Genomic DNA, 16,379 nt, shown 5'->3' with positions numbered 1-16,379 from the left:
CAGATGCTGGCACCCCCTACTCCCGGAGATACTTACCTCAGTCGGGGGTGCTGGCATCTGTCCTCAGTTTAAAGCCCCCTGGTCATGCAGGCCAATAGGAAACCGTAAGGGATGACATTACGACATACTATTGGCCCGTGTGATGCAGGACATTTAAATGCCGCCATTTTGTTAGGCACACAAGTTCTCTGGCAGCAGATACTGGCACCCCCTATGGAGGCAAATATCTCGGGAAGCAGGGAGTCCCTGGAGATGAAATTAACACGTTCAGCTCCGGATGCTCCCTGCTTCAATCCGGTAATTAAAAAGAAATAAAAAGTGCAGTGCTAGATATTTTGCTGCTTTATAGGCCCTAATATTGAATGAGCGCTAATGGCTATCCCCAAGCCTTTTTCAATCTGAATACACCGATTTAATTTAAAATAAAAATTACAGTCTTAAAATATTATCACTTAAAAAGCAGCAATCCTCCCTGCTTGTTTGTTTTTGGGTTTTTTTAACCCCCCAATTTGTGTACAGGATAGTAACCAGGGGAGCCACTTGGAGCTGAACAGCACTATTTATAACTTACAGAGACCCCCCGATTTACGAGATACATAGCAGTGAAGTTACCAAGTTCAAATCTCAACCAGGGCAAACAAAATGGCTGCCACATTTTGGGCCAATGTGAAGCAAGCCACATCATCGGTTGCAGCTTCCTATTGAATGGCCTTTTTAATCCCCTTTAAAAACCAGTACTGGTACTGTAACTTCCACGGTAAGTTATACTGGAGCTGAAAAAAAGCAAAGTTCAGCTCTGGAGGAGACTCTGGGTCCAATCCTATATAATAAAGGGGGAATCAGTTAGGGGGAATCAGTTAGGGGGATTGCTGCTTTTAAAGCCTATGGGGCTTACTCGATATCAGCTGAACCGGTGATCAGACCATTTTCAGGTGAAATTCCCCATTCTCCATAGGGAATTTGAAAATGGCATAATCAGCCACTTCGGCTAATATAGGATAAGTCCCTAAAACATTTATAGCTAGGCATTATGAAGAATGCCTACCTTATCTGCACTTTGAAATGAGCAGTTTAATTTGAGCAAACAAGGAAAATGCAATACAAGTAGTCCCCGTTATCCAACGTTTCAATTTACAACGAATGGCATATCCAACGCTTTACAATGCAACCCTAAGGGCCATTTTTCGATGCTGAAATGCGTTATACAACGCCTGAATGCGTTATCCAATGCTCACCACCACTGATTAACATGGGACTCACTTCACAACGGTTTCACTATCCAACGCTACTTCCCGAACGGATTCCGTTGGATAACCGAGGAATGTCTGAACAAACATGCTGCAAAATGTGCTGTATTTTTATGTGTATAGCACCAACCATGTACGCAGTGCTTTACAGAGATAACATACAGGACATGACAGGGGCAAAATGTCATACAGTATAAGAAGAGTGCATAATGCATAAAATGAAACACCGATGAGGGGTCCCTGCCCAGAGAGCTTAAATTGTACTCTGCCATCAAATGAATGACTTACCCCGTAAAACTGTGAGCCTGGTAGAAACACTAATTTCTCCAACACTGTTGGAGGCAACACATTCATAAATAGCCTCATCTCTTGGCGTTCGTAATGGTTGTATTCTGAGGACAGATCCAGATCCATCATCGAATTCTATTACCTGTGGAAGGAAAGGAAAGCTGTCACAGGTGTTGTTGTTACTGGTCATCTCTACGAGAAGAATTGGACATATATTCAATTCCCTGCTGGATATTCACCACAAGACTACTGGCAGCCACTGTTGTTGTATACTGTATGTTTCTGATCATCTAAGATATAGAAGTTCAGCCAACAAAGCATTAATTCATTGTTACTGAATATATTGAAAGTGCCATTTAGCCCTGATATCATAAGAAAAACATATTGGTATTTATTACCATTATAAGTAGTGTATACTACACTTAAAAAAATTGTGGTTGTGACCAGTGGCAGGCTTACATTTTTAACACCTGTAAGCTCGAGGGCGGCCTTCAGCCTTAGCATATTGATGTCATGGTGTCATTAGACGTGGTGTCATTTGCCGTTGTGGCGGCATATAACGTCGCGACGTGTTCAGGAGGTAGCCACTCCAGAACAGGTAAGGCTTTCTTATACACACACACACACATTCTCTCCACAAAAAATTGACGCCCCACCAAAAATTGCCGCTCTAGGCTACTCAGCCTAATGGGAAATGCGCCACTGGTTGTGACAGAATATCAGCTTCTGCATTAATGCACAAAACACAGGTTTCTCTGCCAAACAACAGTGTTTAGCAACATAGGAAAAGAGAAGGATTATACAAGAATGGCAAATTCAATGGTAAAAGTTATCTGTTGTTTTGTTTTAGAAATGCATTTACTTCCACTGTAAATAAGATGACTACTACAAACTACAGATATTAATGCAATGGATAAAAAAAGCCATATAAGCCTGTCCAGTGTTAACTCACTTGGAGCGAGCCCTACTCTTTGGATGGTAGTCACACATTAGCTTAATGGCTAAATGTATTTCTGAATGTAACTTTTTTGCAGTCAGTTATTTTTATGGAAAAATAAATCTCCCACGCTTAATCCCTAAATTGAGCGTTGCTTTCATGAAAGCTCTGAATAAGTATATTGTATACTTTATGCCTTATGGTGGGTGACTTGGTAACCTTTATAGTTTATAGACACCAGCAGATATATTACCTTACCTATGAGAAGGATATAGTGATGGTCAATGTAAAACATGAGTAAATCTGTATAATTAATACTTTATTAATGTTTGTGTGTGTGTACATTTTATTTATATAGCGCCAACCATGTACACCCCACTTTACAACAGGAGGTAAATAATGGACATTACATCAAATGTACATTATAATATAATGCATATTAATATGAAACTGTGTAAATCCATCATTACACAGTAATGTAAAGAATGTAAAAAAAATATTTATTTATTTATAAAATATTTTACCAGGAAGAAATACATTGAGAGTTACCTCTCATTTTCAAGTATGTCCTGGGCAAAGAGTTAAGACAAATAATACCTGGTTACAAATACAGTTACATAAATGAACATTATATACAAGACATTGCATGCACAGTTAAAGATAATATATATTAAGGGCGTATGAAACAGTTACAGACCAGATTAAAATGTGAGACAGCCTTAGATTTGAAAGAACTTAAAATGGTGGTGGATGTGAGAGTCTCTGGTAGGTTGTTCCAGTTTTGGGGTGCACGGTAAGAGAAGGAGGAACGTCCGGATACTTTGTTGAACCTTGGGACCATGAACAGTCTTTTGGAGTCTGATCTCAGATGATGATAGGTGCTGCACGTGGTAGGGGTGAGGAGCTTGTTCAGGTAGCTGGATAGCTTGCCCATAAAGAATTTGAAGGCAAGACAGGAAAGGTGAACTTTGCGCCTAGACTCGAGTGATGACCAATCTAGTTCTTTGAGCATTTTGCAGTGATGTGTGTTATAGTTGCATTGGAAAACAAAATGACAAATTGAATTGTAGAGGGTGTCAAGTTTGCCAAGGTGGGTTTGAGGTGCCGAGCCATATACTATGTCTCCATAGTCAATAATTGGCATTAGCATCTGCTGTGTGATACGCTTTCTGACCAGGAAACTTAGGGAGGATTTGTTCCTGTAAAGTACCCCTAGTTTGGCATAGGTCTTGGTTGTCAGGGTATCAATGTGCATCCCGAATGTTAAGTGGGAGTCAAACCATATGCCCAGGTATTTAAAACTAGTGACAGGTGTTAGGGTGGTGTTAGCGTTGGTTCTAATCTGGAGATCAGTCGCTGGAAGCTTTAAAAATTTAGTCTTGGTCCCAAATACCATTGTTACAGTCTTGTCAGTGTTTAAAAACAGTTTGTTTTGGGAAATCCAGTTTTCGAGTCTCAAAAAGTCAGACTGAAGTATGTGTTGAAGGTCAGAGAGGCTATGGCTGTGTGCATATAGGATTGTGTATTGAGGCTTCCTGACAAGCTGTGGGAAGATCATTGATGAACACTGAGAAGAGTAGGGGCCCCAGAACAGAGCCTTGCGGGACACCACAGGTGATATCCAGGGGGTTGAAGTTAGAGCCTGAGATGGATACATGTTGGGATCTACCTGATAGGTAGGACTGAAACCAGTTTAAAGCATGCTTCCCTATTCCAGAGCTCTGGAGTTTGTTAAGCAGTATAGCATGATCAACAGTATCAAAAGCCTTTGCAAAATCTAGGAATATTGCACCAGTGAGTTGTCCCCATTCCATTCCATACTGGATTTCATTGCAAACTTTTAGCAGAGTAGTTACGGTGGAGTGTTTGGGGCGAAAGCCAGATTGGAATTGGCTAGGGAAATTTGTTTTGGTATAGTAATCGCTTAATTGGGAGTGGACACATTTTTCCATGACTTTGGATAGAATTGGGAGAAGTGAGATTGGCCTGTAGTTTGAGACAGTGTTTTTGTCCCCACTTTTGAAGATTGGGACAACTCTGGCAGTTTTCCAGGTCTTAGGGGTATGGCCTGCAGACAGGATAGAGTTGACTATGGAAGCAATTGGTTTGGCAATGGCTGGGGCATCAAGTCGTAAGAACCTAGAGTGTAGTAAGTCAGGTCCACATTGGCGGCTTAGTTTTAATTTGAGGAGCGCTTGTGTAATCTCCTCTTCGGATACTGGGCCAAATTGAAAATTGTGGGCAGTGTTGGGAGGGGTGGGGCTATGTGGGTACTCCCAGGATGAGATTCAGGTTTGTGGTTTGGGCTGCGTTTTGCTAATAAGTTAGTGGCACACCCCACAAAGTAATCATTGAATGCATTTGCAATGTTAGTGGGGTTTGTCAGAGTAATATCCCCCTTAGTGATATTACTTGGTTGTTGATGGTTAGAAGGCTGGAATATATTTTTGATAACCTTCCAGAAGTTAGCTGGGTTTGATGTATTCTGGTGGAGATTGTCAGAGTAATATTGTGCTTTTGCGTGACTTGTTTGCCTTGTGCACATGTTCCGCAGGCATCTGTATTGATTGAGATCCTTGGTAGTGCCAGTTACTTTGTAGCTTTTCCACAAGGTATCCCTGAACTGGTAGAGTTCTATAAGGTCAGTTGTAACCCATGGAAGGTGGGCACCCCATACCCTTATTCTGCGTAGTGGAGCATGGGTATCGCAGAGTTTTAAGAACTCGGATTGGAAATAGCCGAGCGCAGAATCAGGGTCGGGAATTAAATCGATTCTGGGCCATGGGCAGTTGGTAAGGTCATCCAGAAACTGTTGTGGGTTAAAGTTTCTAAATGTTCTAGTGAGCAGAACTTTAGGGCTTGAATGGGGCGGTTTAATTTTCCTTACACAGTACACTATTGCATGGTCACTGAAAATGTCAGGAAGGATGCCAGATGATTGGATTCTGCTGGGGTTTGAGGAGAGAATCCAGTCTAGCAAGGAATGCTTGTGCGATTTCAGGTTTGTCCATGTGGGTTGGGAAATGAGTTGCGATAGGTTAAGCGATTTGATTTGTATCTGGATTTTGTGGTTTTTAGGGTCAATCCAATTGTAGTTGAAATCCTTAAGAACTAGTAGCTCACTCTTCTCATTCAGAGAGGAAATAGAGCCAAGAAACTGGGTGATATCAGTCAGGGATTGTAGAGGGGCTTTAGGGGGCGGTAGATGTCAGCAAGCAAGATGGGCTTAGAAAAGGGGAGGCAGATTTTGCAAACTAGAATTTCAAAAGAGGGTGGGCTTGGGGGGGGCAATTTAACAGTGTAAATTGTAAGGTGTCTGTAATATAAAATAACACACCTCCTCCTCTCTTTGACCTTTCTCTCCTACAAATGGAGTATCCCTGAATGGCGATATTTGCATTGGGGTTTTAGGGGTTAGCCATGTTTCTGTAAGAATGATGGCTTTGGGTTTATACATAAGGCACCATGCCCTTAGTTCGTCCATTTTGGGCAGCAGGCTCTGGATATTTATATGGGCGACAGATGGTCCTTTTTGGAATTTAAAGGTGGAATTCTCAGGGGTATGGGACAGAGCTGAAATGGGAGGACCTGGGTTAGGTTCAATATCTCCTGCTAAAGAGAGTAATAGTATGAGTAGAAATTTGGGTAGTTGTTTGCAAGCTGTAAATTTGTGATGTTTACCATGAGAGTGAGCGGTGGTTGGTTTTTAGAGTTCTCCACCAACATTCAGTAGATAGTGCAAGGCTTTTGAGTAGTTCATTGTGTATGGCGATGTTGGGTGTGGGCCAGGAGGGAGGAGTTTGTAGTGGATAGAGGGAGTAACATCTCCATGAGGCCACGAGAAAGAACAAAGTTAAGAGACATAGCAGATTCATTATGCCAGAGGTAGGCAGTGCTGCATGGAGCTGTTGTGAGCAAAGAGAGTGTGTGCAGACTAAACAGCAGTGGTGTGCCTGTTCCTTGTCAAATGTTTTGCTGCATTGCAATGCTAGAGTCAATTCAGGGTTTCAGTGGACTGAGTGGGTGTGGGAGGTATTTTTGTGCAGTCAGTTTTGGGAGAGACTGCAGTGAAATAAGTTGTAAAGGGGTGGGGGGATAAAATATGCAGGCTAACAAACATGGGATCATAGTGTGGTCATATAAGTTCACTGTTTGTTGCCTTGAGTAAAAGAGTTTGTAGAAAGATGCAGTCCTCAGTCACCTCTAGTCAAACTATAAATGCATCACTCTTAAGATGCCAATTCTATCCCTGCCAATGCAGGGGGGATATTTGTTTTATACATCTAAAGCAGTAACATTACCCTCCCCCCTCCCCAATAAATCAGCTTGTTCCAGTTGGTCAATTAGCAGCACACAGTTAAGAGGGGGAAAAAAACAACAACAAAAAACACCTTTTGATATTCAAACATACCAATAGATCATTAGTAGAAGCCGGGTGGGTAATTCTTTTAAAACAGGACTTGCAGATCAGGGACATACCAATAGATCAATAGTACAAGCCGGGTGGGTAATTCTTTTAAAACAGGACTTGCAGATCAGGGACATACCAATAGAGCTGTAGAGATCTGGTAGATTCTGTAATTGATCTTGTGGATACCCACAAATTCTGTATCAGCCCATGGAAAAAATACTAAAGAATACCTAAGATACAGCTGTTACAAGCATGTATTCTGCTGTCCAAAAACACATCTTAAATGTATATAATTGAAGGAAGACGGTTGCAGGGCGTATGCCACTGAGCCCATACAATAGTTTTGATCCTCATTCACTCTTGTAATTATAAACATATCATTTATTTTTAAGCTCATTACCTATCAAGTATTTTGTATCAAAGTACTATGTAAAGCAATAACTTTGTGTATAAGCATACCTCAAGTCTCTTCCACTTTCATGCTCCAAACTGTCTTCTGAACGCTTTCCCAGAAACCCATTTTATGACTGGGCTAATGCTTTAAGAACAGCCTTTATAGCATTGGTAGAAGTACAGTATATGACCTGAAATCTTCGTATGACCCTGTTCAACCTGTGCTTATAACAAATGGCCAATCTAACTAATTGAGTCACTTAAGAGAGACCCACAGTCATCTAGAAGCCACATTAGGAGCTAGGGATTTAAAGTTGTAGTTTATGGTGTATAATGCAAAAACATTTTTAGTTCTTCTAAGTTAAAGTAATATTGCCTTTAAAAATTGCATAGCTCATCTTGGAATTATAATTTAGCATGTGGTAAGTGACTAGTTGAAGGGGTTGGGGTTACTTTTAACTTCACCTATGACACCATGTCTCCATACCATACTGTAGTCCGTCAACCATTAAACACAGCCAGCAATCACATTAGAATTATTCATTAAGGATTAGGGAAGTCAATAGGAAGACAGAAAATTCTTCTGAATTTCCCCAAGCTGCTTTATTTTCACTGCTCTTAAGATCTGGTAAGCATTGGCTTGCAGGGTTTATTTATGGAGATTTATATATATATATATATATTTTTTAAATTTGGTAGTGTGTTAAGTCAAGTCACAAAATAGTATTAGCATAGTGATATCATGCATTTTACACCACAATTTGAAAGAGATTATAGCAGTGGTTCATAATGAAAAATGAAATTTGCAAGCCAGTAGTTTTCAACCTGTTCTGTTAGATCTGTGGTTTTGTTAAGGAGTTCCAGAATTGAATTGTGAAATTCTGGGGAACCCCAACCCTTCCCCGTCTCTCGTTCATCCCCTGTCTCTCGTCCCTTCCGTATCTCGTGTCCCTCCCTGTCTCTTGTGTCTCTCCCCTCTCACATTCTCCCCCTTACACTCCCTCTGCCTCTCTCCCATTCTCCCCTAACGCTCCCCCTCTCACACACTCTCCCTCTCACACTCTCCCTCTCACACTCTCCCTTCAAAACAAACACACTTCCCCTCTCCTAAACACACACTCTCTCTCTCTCTCTCTTCTACACACACACTCCCCTCTTTCTAATACACACACACACAAACGCCCGCTGACTTCTACCTACAAACATATGCACACATTCTCTCTTCCTCTATTCCGCACACACACAAACACACACACACACAAACACTCTCCCCCTCTGTCTTCTACACACACACACACACACACACACACACACACACACACACACACACACACACACACACACACACACACACACACACACACACACACACACACACACACACACACACACAAACACACACTTCCCCACTCTCTTCTATACACACAAACACCCCCCTCTCTTCTACACACACACAAACACCCCCCCCCTCACTCTTACACACACACAAACACTCTCTCTTACACACATACACACACACACACACACACACACCCTGTTTCTTCTACACACACACTCTCCCCCTGTCTGTTCTACACACACACACACACACACACACACACACACACACACACACACACACACACACACACACACACACACACACACACACACACACACACTCCCCCTCTCTCTTCTACAGACAGGCACACTTACCCCCTCTCTCATCTAGAGACACAAACACTCTCCCCCTGTCTCTTCTACACAATACACTCTCCCCCTCTCTCTTCTACACAATACACTCTCACCCTCTCTCTTCTACACACACACACACACACACACACACACACACACACACACACACACACACACACACACACACACACACACACACACACACACACACACACACACCCTCTCCCCCTTTCTCATCTAGAGACACACACACTCTCCCCCTCTCTCTTCTACACAACACACTCTCACCCTTTCTCTTCTACACACAACACACACACACACCCTCCCCCCTCTCGAACACACACACACAAACACACCCTCTCTTCTACACACACACTCTCCCTCTCTCTTCTACACACACACATTCTCCCCCTGCCTCTTCTACACACACATTCTTCCCCACTCTCTTCTACACACACACTCCCCTCTTTCTAATACACACACACACAAACGCCCGCTGACTTCTACCTACAAACATATGCACACATTCTCTCTTCCTCTATTCCGCACACACACAAACACACACACACACAAACACTCTCCCCCTCTGTCTTCTACACACACACACACACACACACACACACACACACACACACACACACACACACACACACACACACACACACACACACACACACACACACACACACACACACAACACACACTTCCCCACTCTCTTCTATACACACAAACACCCCCCTCTCTTCTACACACACACAAACACCCCCCCCCTCACTCTTACACACACACAAACACTCTCTCTTACACACACACATACACACACACACACACACACACACCCTGTTTCTTCTACACACACACTCTCCCCCTGTCTGTTCTACACACACACACACACACACACACACACACACACACACACACACACACACACACACACACACACACACACACTCCCCCTCTCTCTTCTACAGACAGGCACACTTACCCCCTCTCTCATCTAGAGACACAAACACTCTCCCCCTGTCTCTTCTACACAATACACTCTCCCCCTCTCTCTTCTACACAATACACTCTCACCCTCTCTCTTCTACACACACACACACACACACACACACACACACACACACACACACACACACACACACACACACACACACACACACACACACACACACACACACCTCTCCCCCTTTCTCATCTAGAGACACACACACTCTCCCCCTCTCTCTTCTACACAACACACTCTCACCCTTTCTCTTCTACACACAACACACACACACACACACCCTCCCCCCTCTCGAACACACACACACAAACACACCCTCTCTTCTACACACACACTCTCCCTCTCTCTTCTACACACACACATTCTCCCCCTGCCTCTTCTACACACACATTCTTCCCCACTCTCTTCTACACACACACTCTTTCCCACTCTCTTCTACACACACACTCTCCCCCACTCTCTTCTACACACACACTCTCCCCCACTCTCTTCTACACACACACTCTCCCCCACTCTCTTCTACACACACACTCTCCCCCACTCTCTTCTACACACACACTCTACCCCACTCTCATTTCTATACACACACACACTCCCGCTCTTTCTTCTACACACACACTTTTCCCTGCTGTCTTCTACACGCATGCACACACACACACACAAACACACTCTCCCCCCTCTCTTCTACAGACACGCACACTCTCCCCCTCTCTCATCTAGAGACACACACACTCTCCCCCTCTCTCTTCTACACAACACACTCTCACCCTATCTCTTCTACACACACAAACTCCCCCTCTCTCTTCTAAACACACAGACAAACACAGACACACACACACACACTCTCTCCCTCTCTCTTGTACACACATTCACACACACACACGCATTTTTATTTTTTTAAAGGGAGCTGCCAGGGCACATGGGGAAAATCCCTGCAGTGAGAATTGCAGATAGAGAGCGCCCGCACACACCTCTCTTACCTTGAGGCCTGCGGTGCTGCACCGATCCGAAGCTCCCTCCTCCTGTCAGCGGGAAGTTGAATGCGACTACCAGCACTGACAGAAGGAGGGAGAGGAAGGATCGCTGTAACCGGGCGGCTGCCGCTGCTGTTGAGCTGGGGAGCCGGCGGGTCACTGCTGCATGGGGTGCTGGGGTACCACCACTCCTGGGACAGCTGGGAGAGTTGTCCCAGCTCTCCACCCTGTGCAATATATGGTGAATATAAAAGACGCTAACACCCTAAACAGTGCTTACTAATCCTAATAAAATGGTGACAATAGTGCAAATGTTATCAAGTGCAAATCCAGGTGCAATATCAATAGAAAAGTGATTTTTCTATTCCTGCTTCTACCCTCCGGTGGGGTTGTCTTCACTCTTCCCCAAAATGTAGAACTGTTTTCTCACAATCCAGGGGGAGCAAGGGGATAAAAACACACAAAAAAAACAATCTAAGTGCAGATGTAACAATTTTTTTTTACATCTGCACTTAGATTGTTTTATGTGTGTGTTTTTATCCCCCATGCTCCCCCTGGATTGTGAGAAACCAGCTCTCCACCCTGGCAGCCGTGGAACCCCTAAGAGGTACTCGCGGAACACCGGGGGGTGAAAATCAGTGTTAGACCTTGGGGTTCTGCAAAATGTTACCAGGGGTTCCCTGACTTTTTATTCAACACGACCCAATAATTTTCGTTGTTTAAATGTTTTACTTATTAATTTAACATGTTTATTAAATATTATTAATTCATATATAGCGTGGAAAGTGGTTAGATATTGAGATAATATAAACCCTACCACAGCAACAGATTTTTATATACTGTACATGCGATAAGTGAGTTGTGGTTCCACAAAGTCAACATACATGTGTTAAGGGTTCGACTGGTGTTAAAAAAAATTGTAAACCACTATGCTCAACAATAACAGCATGCGAAACAAGGTTATCATGGATAAATAACAAGCAACATGCAGGGAGCAGACCATGTGATGTGTCAATATAAATCTCTGTAAAGAATGAAATTGCCAATTTGATAAGCTAATAAGCCTCTCATACTGTCAAGATGTTCATGATATAAAGCAATGGCACACATGAACACAATGTATACACTGTATACATATATCGTTATAGAAAATGAAGAAAACAAATCTTCCAAGTTATGCTTTTTATTTTTTTTATATTAAGCACAATTTACCAGTTTTCTATCCAGACTAGTAACTAGTGCTTCACAAAACTCATTTGCAATATTATAAAGCGAAAATAAGGTTGTGACATTTGTTTATGTCATAGCTAAAATGTGTTCTTTTTTTTTAACCATGCCTCATATCATGGGAGCTGAATAAAAGGGATAAGCCAAAATGTCTCCATGCATGTGTAATATTTGTCAGAGGAACAGAACAATGGACCTAATACCTCAAATCTCTGATTGCTGACTTTCTTTCCCTTTTTATTCCATACTATTTTAGGTCTTGGGTCTCCAGTAGCTTGGCAGATAAAAGATGCTACTCCCCCTGATACTCCTGTCTGATCAACGGGGGTTCTTGTAAACTTTGGTGGTGCTGAAATATAAGGGGGGGAAAAAGCGATACAATAGAAAATTAGGAACATAACACAATATAGTACATACAAAGCAATATACTGTTAGTGGATAAACAGATATATAACATTTAGAAAAAAGTATCAAGATGCTTGTCTCAAAGCAGCGTGGTCTGAAAGACCGCAAAAAAGCCAAAAATTGAAAAACGAAGATGAGACAGTACTCAGTAAAAAAAAACTCATACTAGTCCCAACAAGGAACGAACAAGCTTCAATTCATCTGCAAATTCTTCATTTAATTTGATTTCAGGCCAACCTAAGGAAAGTTATCTAAGGAAAGTTACCTAAGGAAAGCTACGAAAGGAAAGGTACAGTACCTAAGGAAAGTTACCTAAGGAAAGATACGAAAGGAAAGGTACAGTACCTAAGGAAAGTTACCTAAGGAAAGATACGAAAGGAAAGGTACAGTACCTAAGGAAAGTTACCTAAGACAAGTTACTTAAGGAAAGGTACCTACAGTAAGGAAAACTACCTAAGGAAAGGCCACGTTGGCCTAAAATGTCATTGTTATTTTTGCTCTATCAAATGAAATGAAGACTTTGCAGTTGAATTGAAGCTTGTTTGTTCTTTGTAGAGTAGATCATGATTTTCTGAGATTGCTGTCTCTTATCTTGTTTTTCATATTTATAACACAACAACATAGGCAATAAAAGTATTACAATGTGGGAGAGAATGTTGTTTCCCATTAAATCAAAAAGGACTTGAGTAAAAGGATAGGGCTTTATATCCCTATCAGAAAATCATCACACAGGACTGGTAGTACTGTAGTTTAACTGTGATGGTTTGCAACAGTAAACAACTCATAAACATAGGGCTATGTCCCCAGCATACACATGTTTACTGGAACTGTGAAACTATTGTGTAGATATGTGTCCCTTGTTAATTTTTATCACTAACATAAATCAATTTTGATCTCCATAGCCAAATGACTTAATCACTTACGCAGAAAAGGTTCTGCCTCCCAGTCTCATGATAGAGATTCAGGGAATCAGAGTACAGTGTGAAACATTAGCTTGTCACATGTATTTTGCAGTCCTTGAGATGTGACATAAAGGCACTAAATTAATACAGTCGTATCAAAATCATACTAAAGTGATAAGTCCCTCACAGCAATAAAGTGCACTTATAATAGACACACATCTACTAGTATTATTTTATATCAGGTTGACTGAAAGAAATATTAATTGTTCATATACTCGTGTTGCATGCAGTAGTGCTTTTTGTTTTTTTTCAGTTACAAAGTGACTAGAAAATAACAGTCCAGATCAGTAGTTTTCAACCTTTTTTTGGTTAAGGAACCCTATAATTGTATTGTGAAATCCTACGGAACCCCACCCCTCTCTAATAGCACATCTGAGATCAGATTCACTGTAAGGAACCCCAACACTCTCTAATAGCATGTCTGAGATCAGATTCACTGTAAGGAACCCCAACACTCTCTAATAGCATGTCTGAGATTATATGCATTGCAAGGAACCCCAACCCTTTCTAGTAGCACATTAGAGATCAGATGCATTGTAAGGAACCCCAACTCACTCTAATAGTGAGTCTGAGATCAGATACCCTAACCCTCTCTAATAGCGCTTCTGAGATCAGATGCATTGTAAGGAACCCCAACCCTCTCTAATAGCGCGTCTGAGATTAAATGCATTATAAGGAACCCAAACTCTCTCTAATAGTGTGTCTGAGTTCAGATGCAGTGCAAGGAACTTGAACCATCTCTTATAGCGTGTCTGAAACCAGATGTATTGTAAGGAATCCCAACGCTCTCTAATTGCAAGTCTGAGATCAGATGCATTGTAAATTTTTCTGTATTTGGTACAATTTTCAAATGACCTAAAAATGGCAAGGAACCCTTTAGGGATGCCCGGTAAACCCAATGTGCTCATCGGAACCATGATTGAAAAACACTCGTCTAGATATTGCACTCTTTGGAAATTTGGGCTATTTCACTGGTGCAGAACTTCTTCCACCTCATCAACATTTATAGGAAACAATAGTAAGGACTCATCACGTTGAGATGTATTGTTTTGCAATGCAATTAGGCAATTAATTACCGCATGGTTGGGACAAGATATCCTGCATTGTAGCTTGGCGAATCCCAGCCAATGAGTGTTTCATTGCATTTTCCTATTTGTCTGTTTCCTTCCCAATGCTTTTTCTAATTTTTACTCAACTCAGAAGAACAAGAGATATTTCCATTTCTTACTTTTACTCCCTCTGACTACAATAAAATCAAATTGATTATTGGTATCTTGTAAGTAACTCTGAAAGTGTTCACATTGTAAGTGCCTATTTGATAGTGTCACTACTGTATGTTTGGAAATATTGGTTTTCAAATGAGCAAATCTGGAGACTGGTATAGAGGAGGGGGGTTAAAAAAAATCAGTTTCTGTATATAATACATATACACTGTGCTATAATCATATATATAATAAACTGCTATAATCTGCAGACATAATAAAGCCCCTAGCACCTGGCTACCAAAGTACCTGAGGCAATTGGTCAGTAAGGTAACTGACCTTAGGTTCTGACCTGACCTGAATAAGGTTCAAAAGAGTTGGGTCTTACAAGACTACTCCTCTTTCAAATTAAGGGCCATGTTTACCAAGTACCATGTGCTACTTCAGGGGTGCACAATGTTTTTAGCGTGCGCCCCCCCTGCTTGGGAGCCCAAGCGTTCACGCCCTCCCTCGGGTAGAACCCGGCATCAAATGATATTGAGGATTATGTGACGTCACATCATTTGACCCGGCTGGCAGCAGGTAAGGGAGGTACATTTAAATGCCTTGGGGAAGGGCGCGGGGCCTCTGTGATCGCCGCACCCCCCCCCCCCCCCCAAAGCCCCGCAGGTTACGCATCCCTGTGCTACTCCATAAGACACTTTCTTGCAATGGAAGACACTTAACAGCTAATTCAAGTGAATACGCGGTGAGTTGTGCCCAAAGATAATAAGGGTCATTCATTAAATCAGCGGGGCGCAAACTCCCTGCGCTAGCGCCCACCTTACCTGCTACCTCCACGATCGCGCCACCCTCACCTCTAATGATACGTCAAATGACGCAGGGTCATGTCACGTCACGTGACCTGTGGCATCATTTGACATCACGTCTCCATTGTAACGGGCGTCATTTGACGCCGCGTTGTCATGGAGACAGGTGGTCAAGAAGCCGGTAAGTAAATTAACAGAGGCCTCGCACTCTTAGCGTGGGGCCTCTGTAACCGCCGCGCAGCCCACGCCCCCCCAATAAATTCTTGCGCCCCCAGCCCCCCAGTTTGCGCACCGCTGCATTAAATTATATTATAGGCTAAAGCTTTTAAATTCCGGGCATTATTGAAATCCCTGCTCTCTGATTGGATAATGTCCGGAATTTTAACCAATCAGTAAAAAATGTGTGTCTTCAGTGTGTGTTTTGTGGGGTGGAGGAGGGGTGCAGAGTGTTTTGTGTGTGTGTGTCTGCAGTTTGTGGGTTTACAGGGGGCTGCAGTGGGTGTAGAGAGGGGGCTGCTGGTGTGTGTTTTGTGGATATAGAGGTTGCAGAGTCTGTTTTGTTAGTTTGTGTGTGTCTGCAGTGTGTGTTTTGTGGGTGCAGAGGGCGGCTGTAGTGTGTGTTTTCAGTGTGTGCTTTGTGGGTGGGGAAGGGGTGCATAGTGTTTTGTGTGTGTCTGCAGTGTGTGGGTTTACAGGGGGGCTGCAGTGGGTGTAGATGGAGGCTGCTGGTGTGTTTTGTGGATGTAGAGGGGGCAGCAGTCTCTTTTGTTGGTGTGTGTGTGTGTGTGTGCATTGTGTTTTGTGAGTGTAGAGGGGGGCTGCAGTGTGTGTGTGTGTGTGTGTG

The 16,379-nt window shown here is 42.5% G+C and overlaps 1 protein-coding gene across 39 annotated transcripts in view; it reads right to left on the bottom strand.

Moving 5' to 3' along the window:
- Positions 1-16,379, bottom strand: part of PTPRD (protein tyrosine phosphatase receptor type D) — a 1,925,499-nt gene that overhangs the window by 308,340 nt on the left and 1,600,780 nt on the right. For all 39 annotated transcript variants that reach the window (XM_075596164.1, XM_075596174.1, XM_075596156.1 and 36 more), the window contains 2 exons: positions 12,361-12,506; positions 1,536-1,677 (listed from right to left, as the gene is read on the bottom strand). In XM_075596164.1, the coding sequence (XP_075452279.1) occupies positions 1,536-1,677; positions 12,361-12,506 (288 nt within the window). The remainder of the gene's footprint in view (positions 1-1,535; positions 1,678-12,360; positions 12,507-16,379) is intronic.

Source organism: Ascaphus truei, chromosome 1, assembly GCF_040206685.1.
Source record: "Ascaphus truei isolate aAscTru1 chromosome 1, aAscTru1.hap1, whole genome shotgun sequence".
Taxonomy (NCBI): Eukaryota; Metazoa; Chordata; class Amphibia; order Anura; family Ascaphidae; genus Ascaphus; species Ascaphus truei.
The sequence above is the reverse complement of the archived record's forward strand: the minus strand, read 5'-3'. Positions and strand labels throughout refer to the sequence as shown.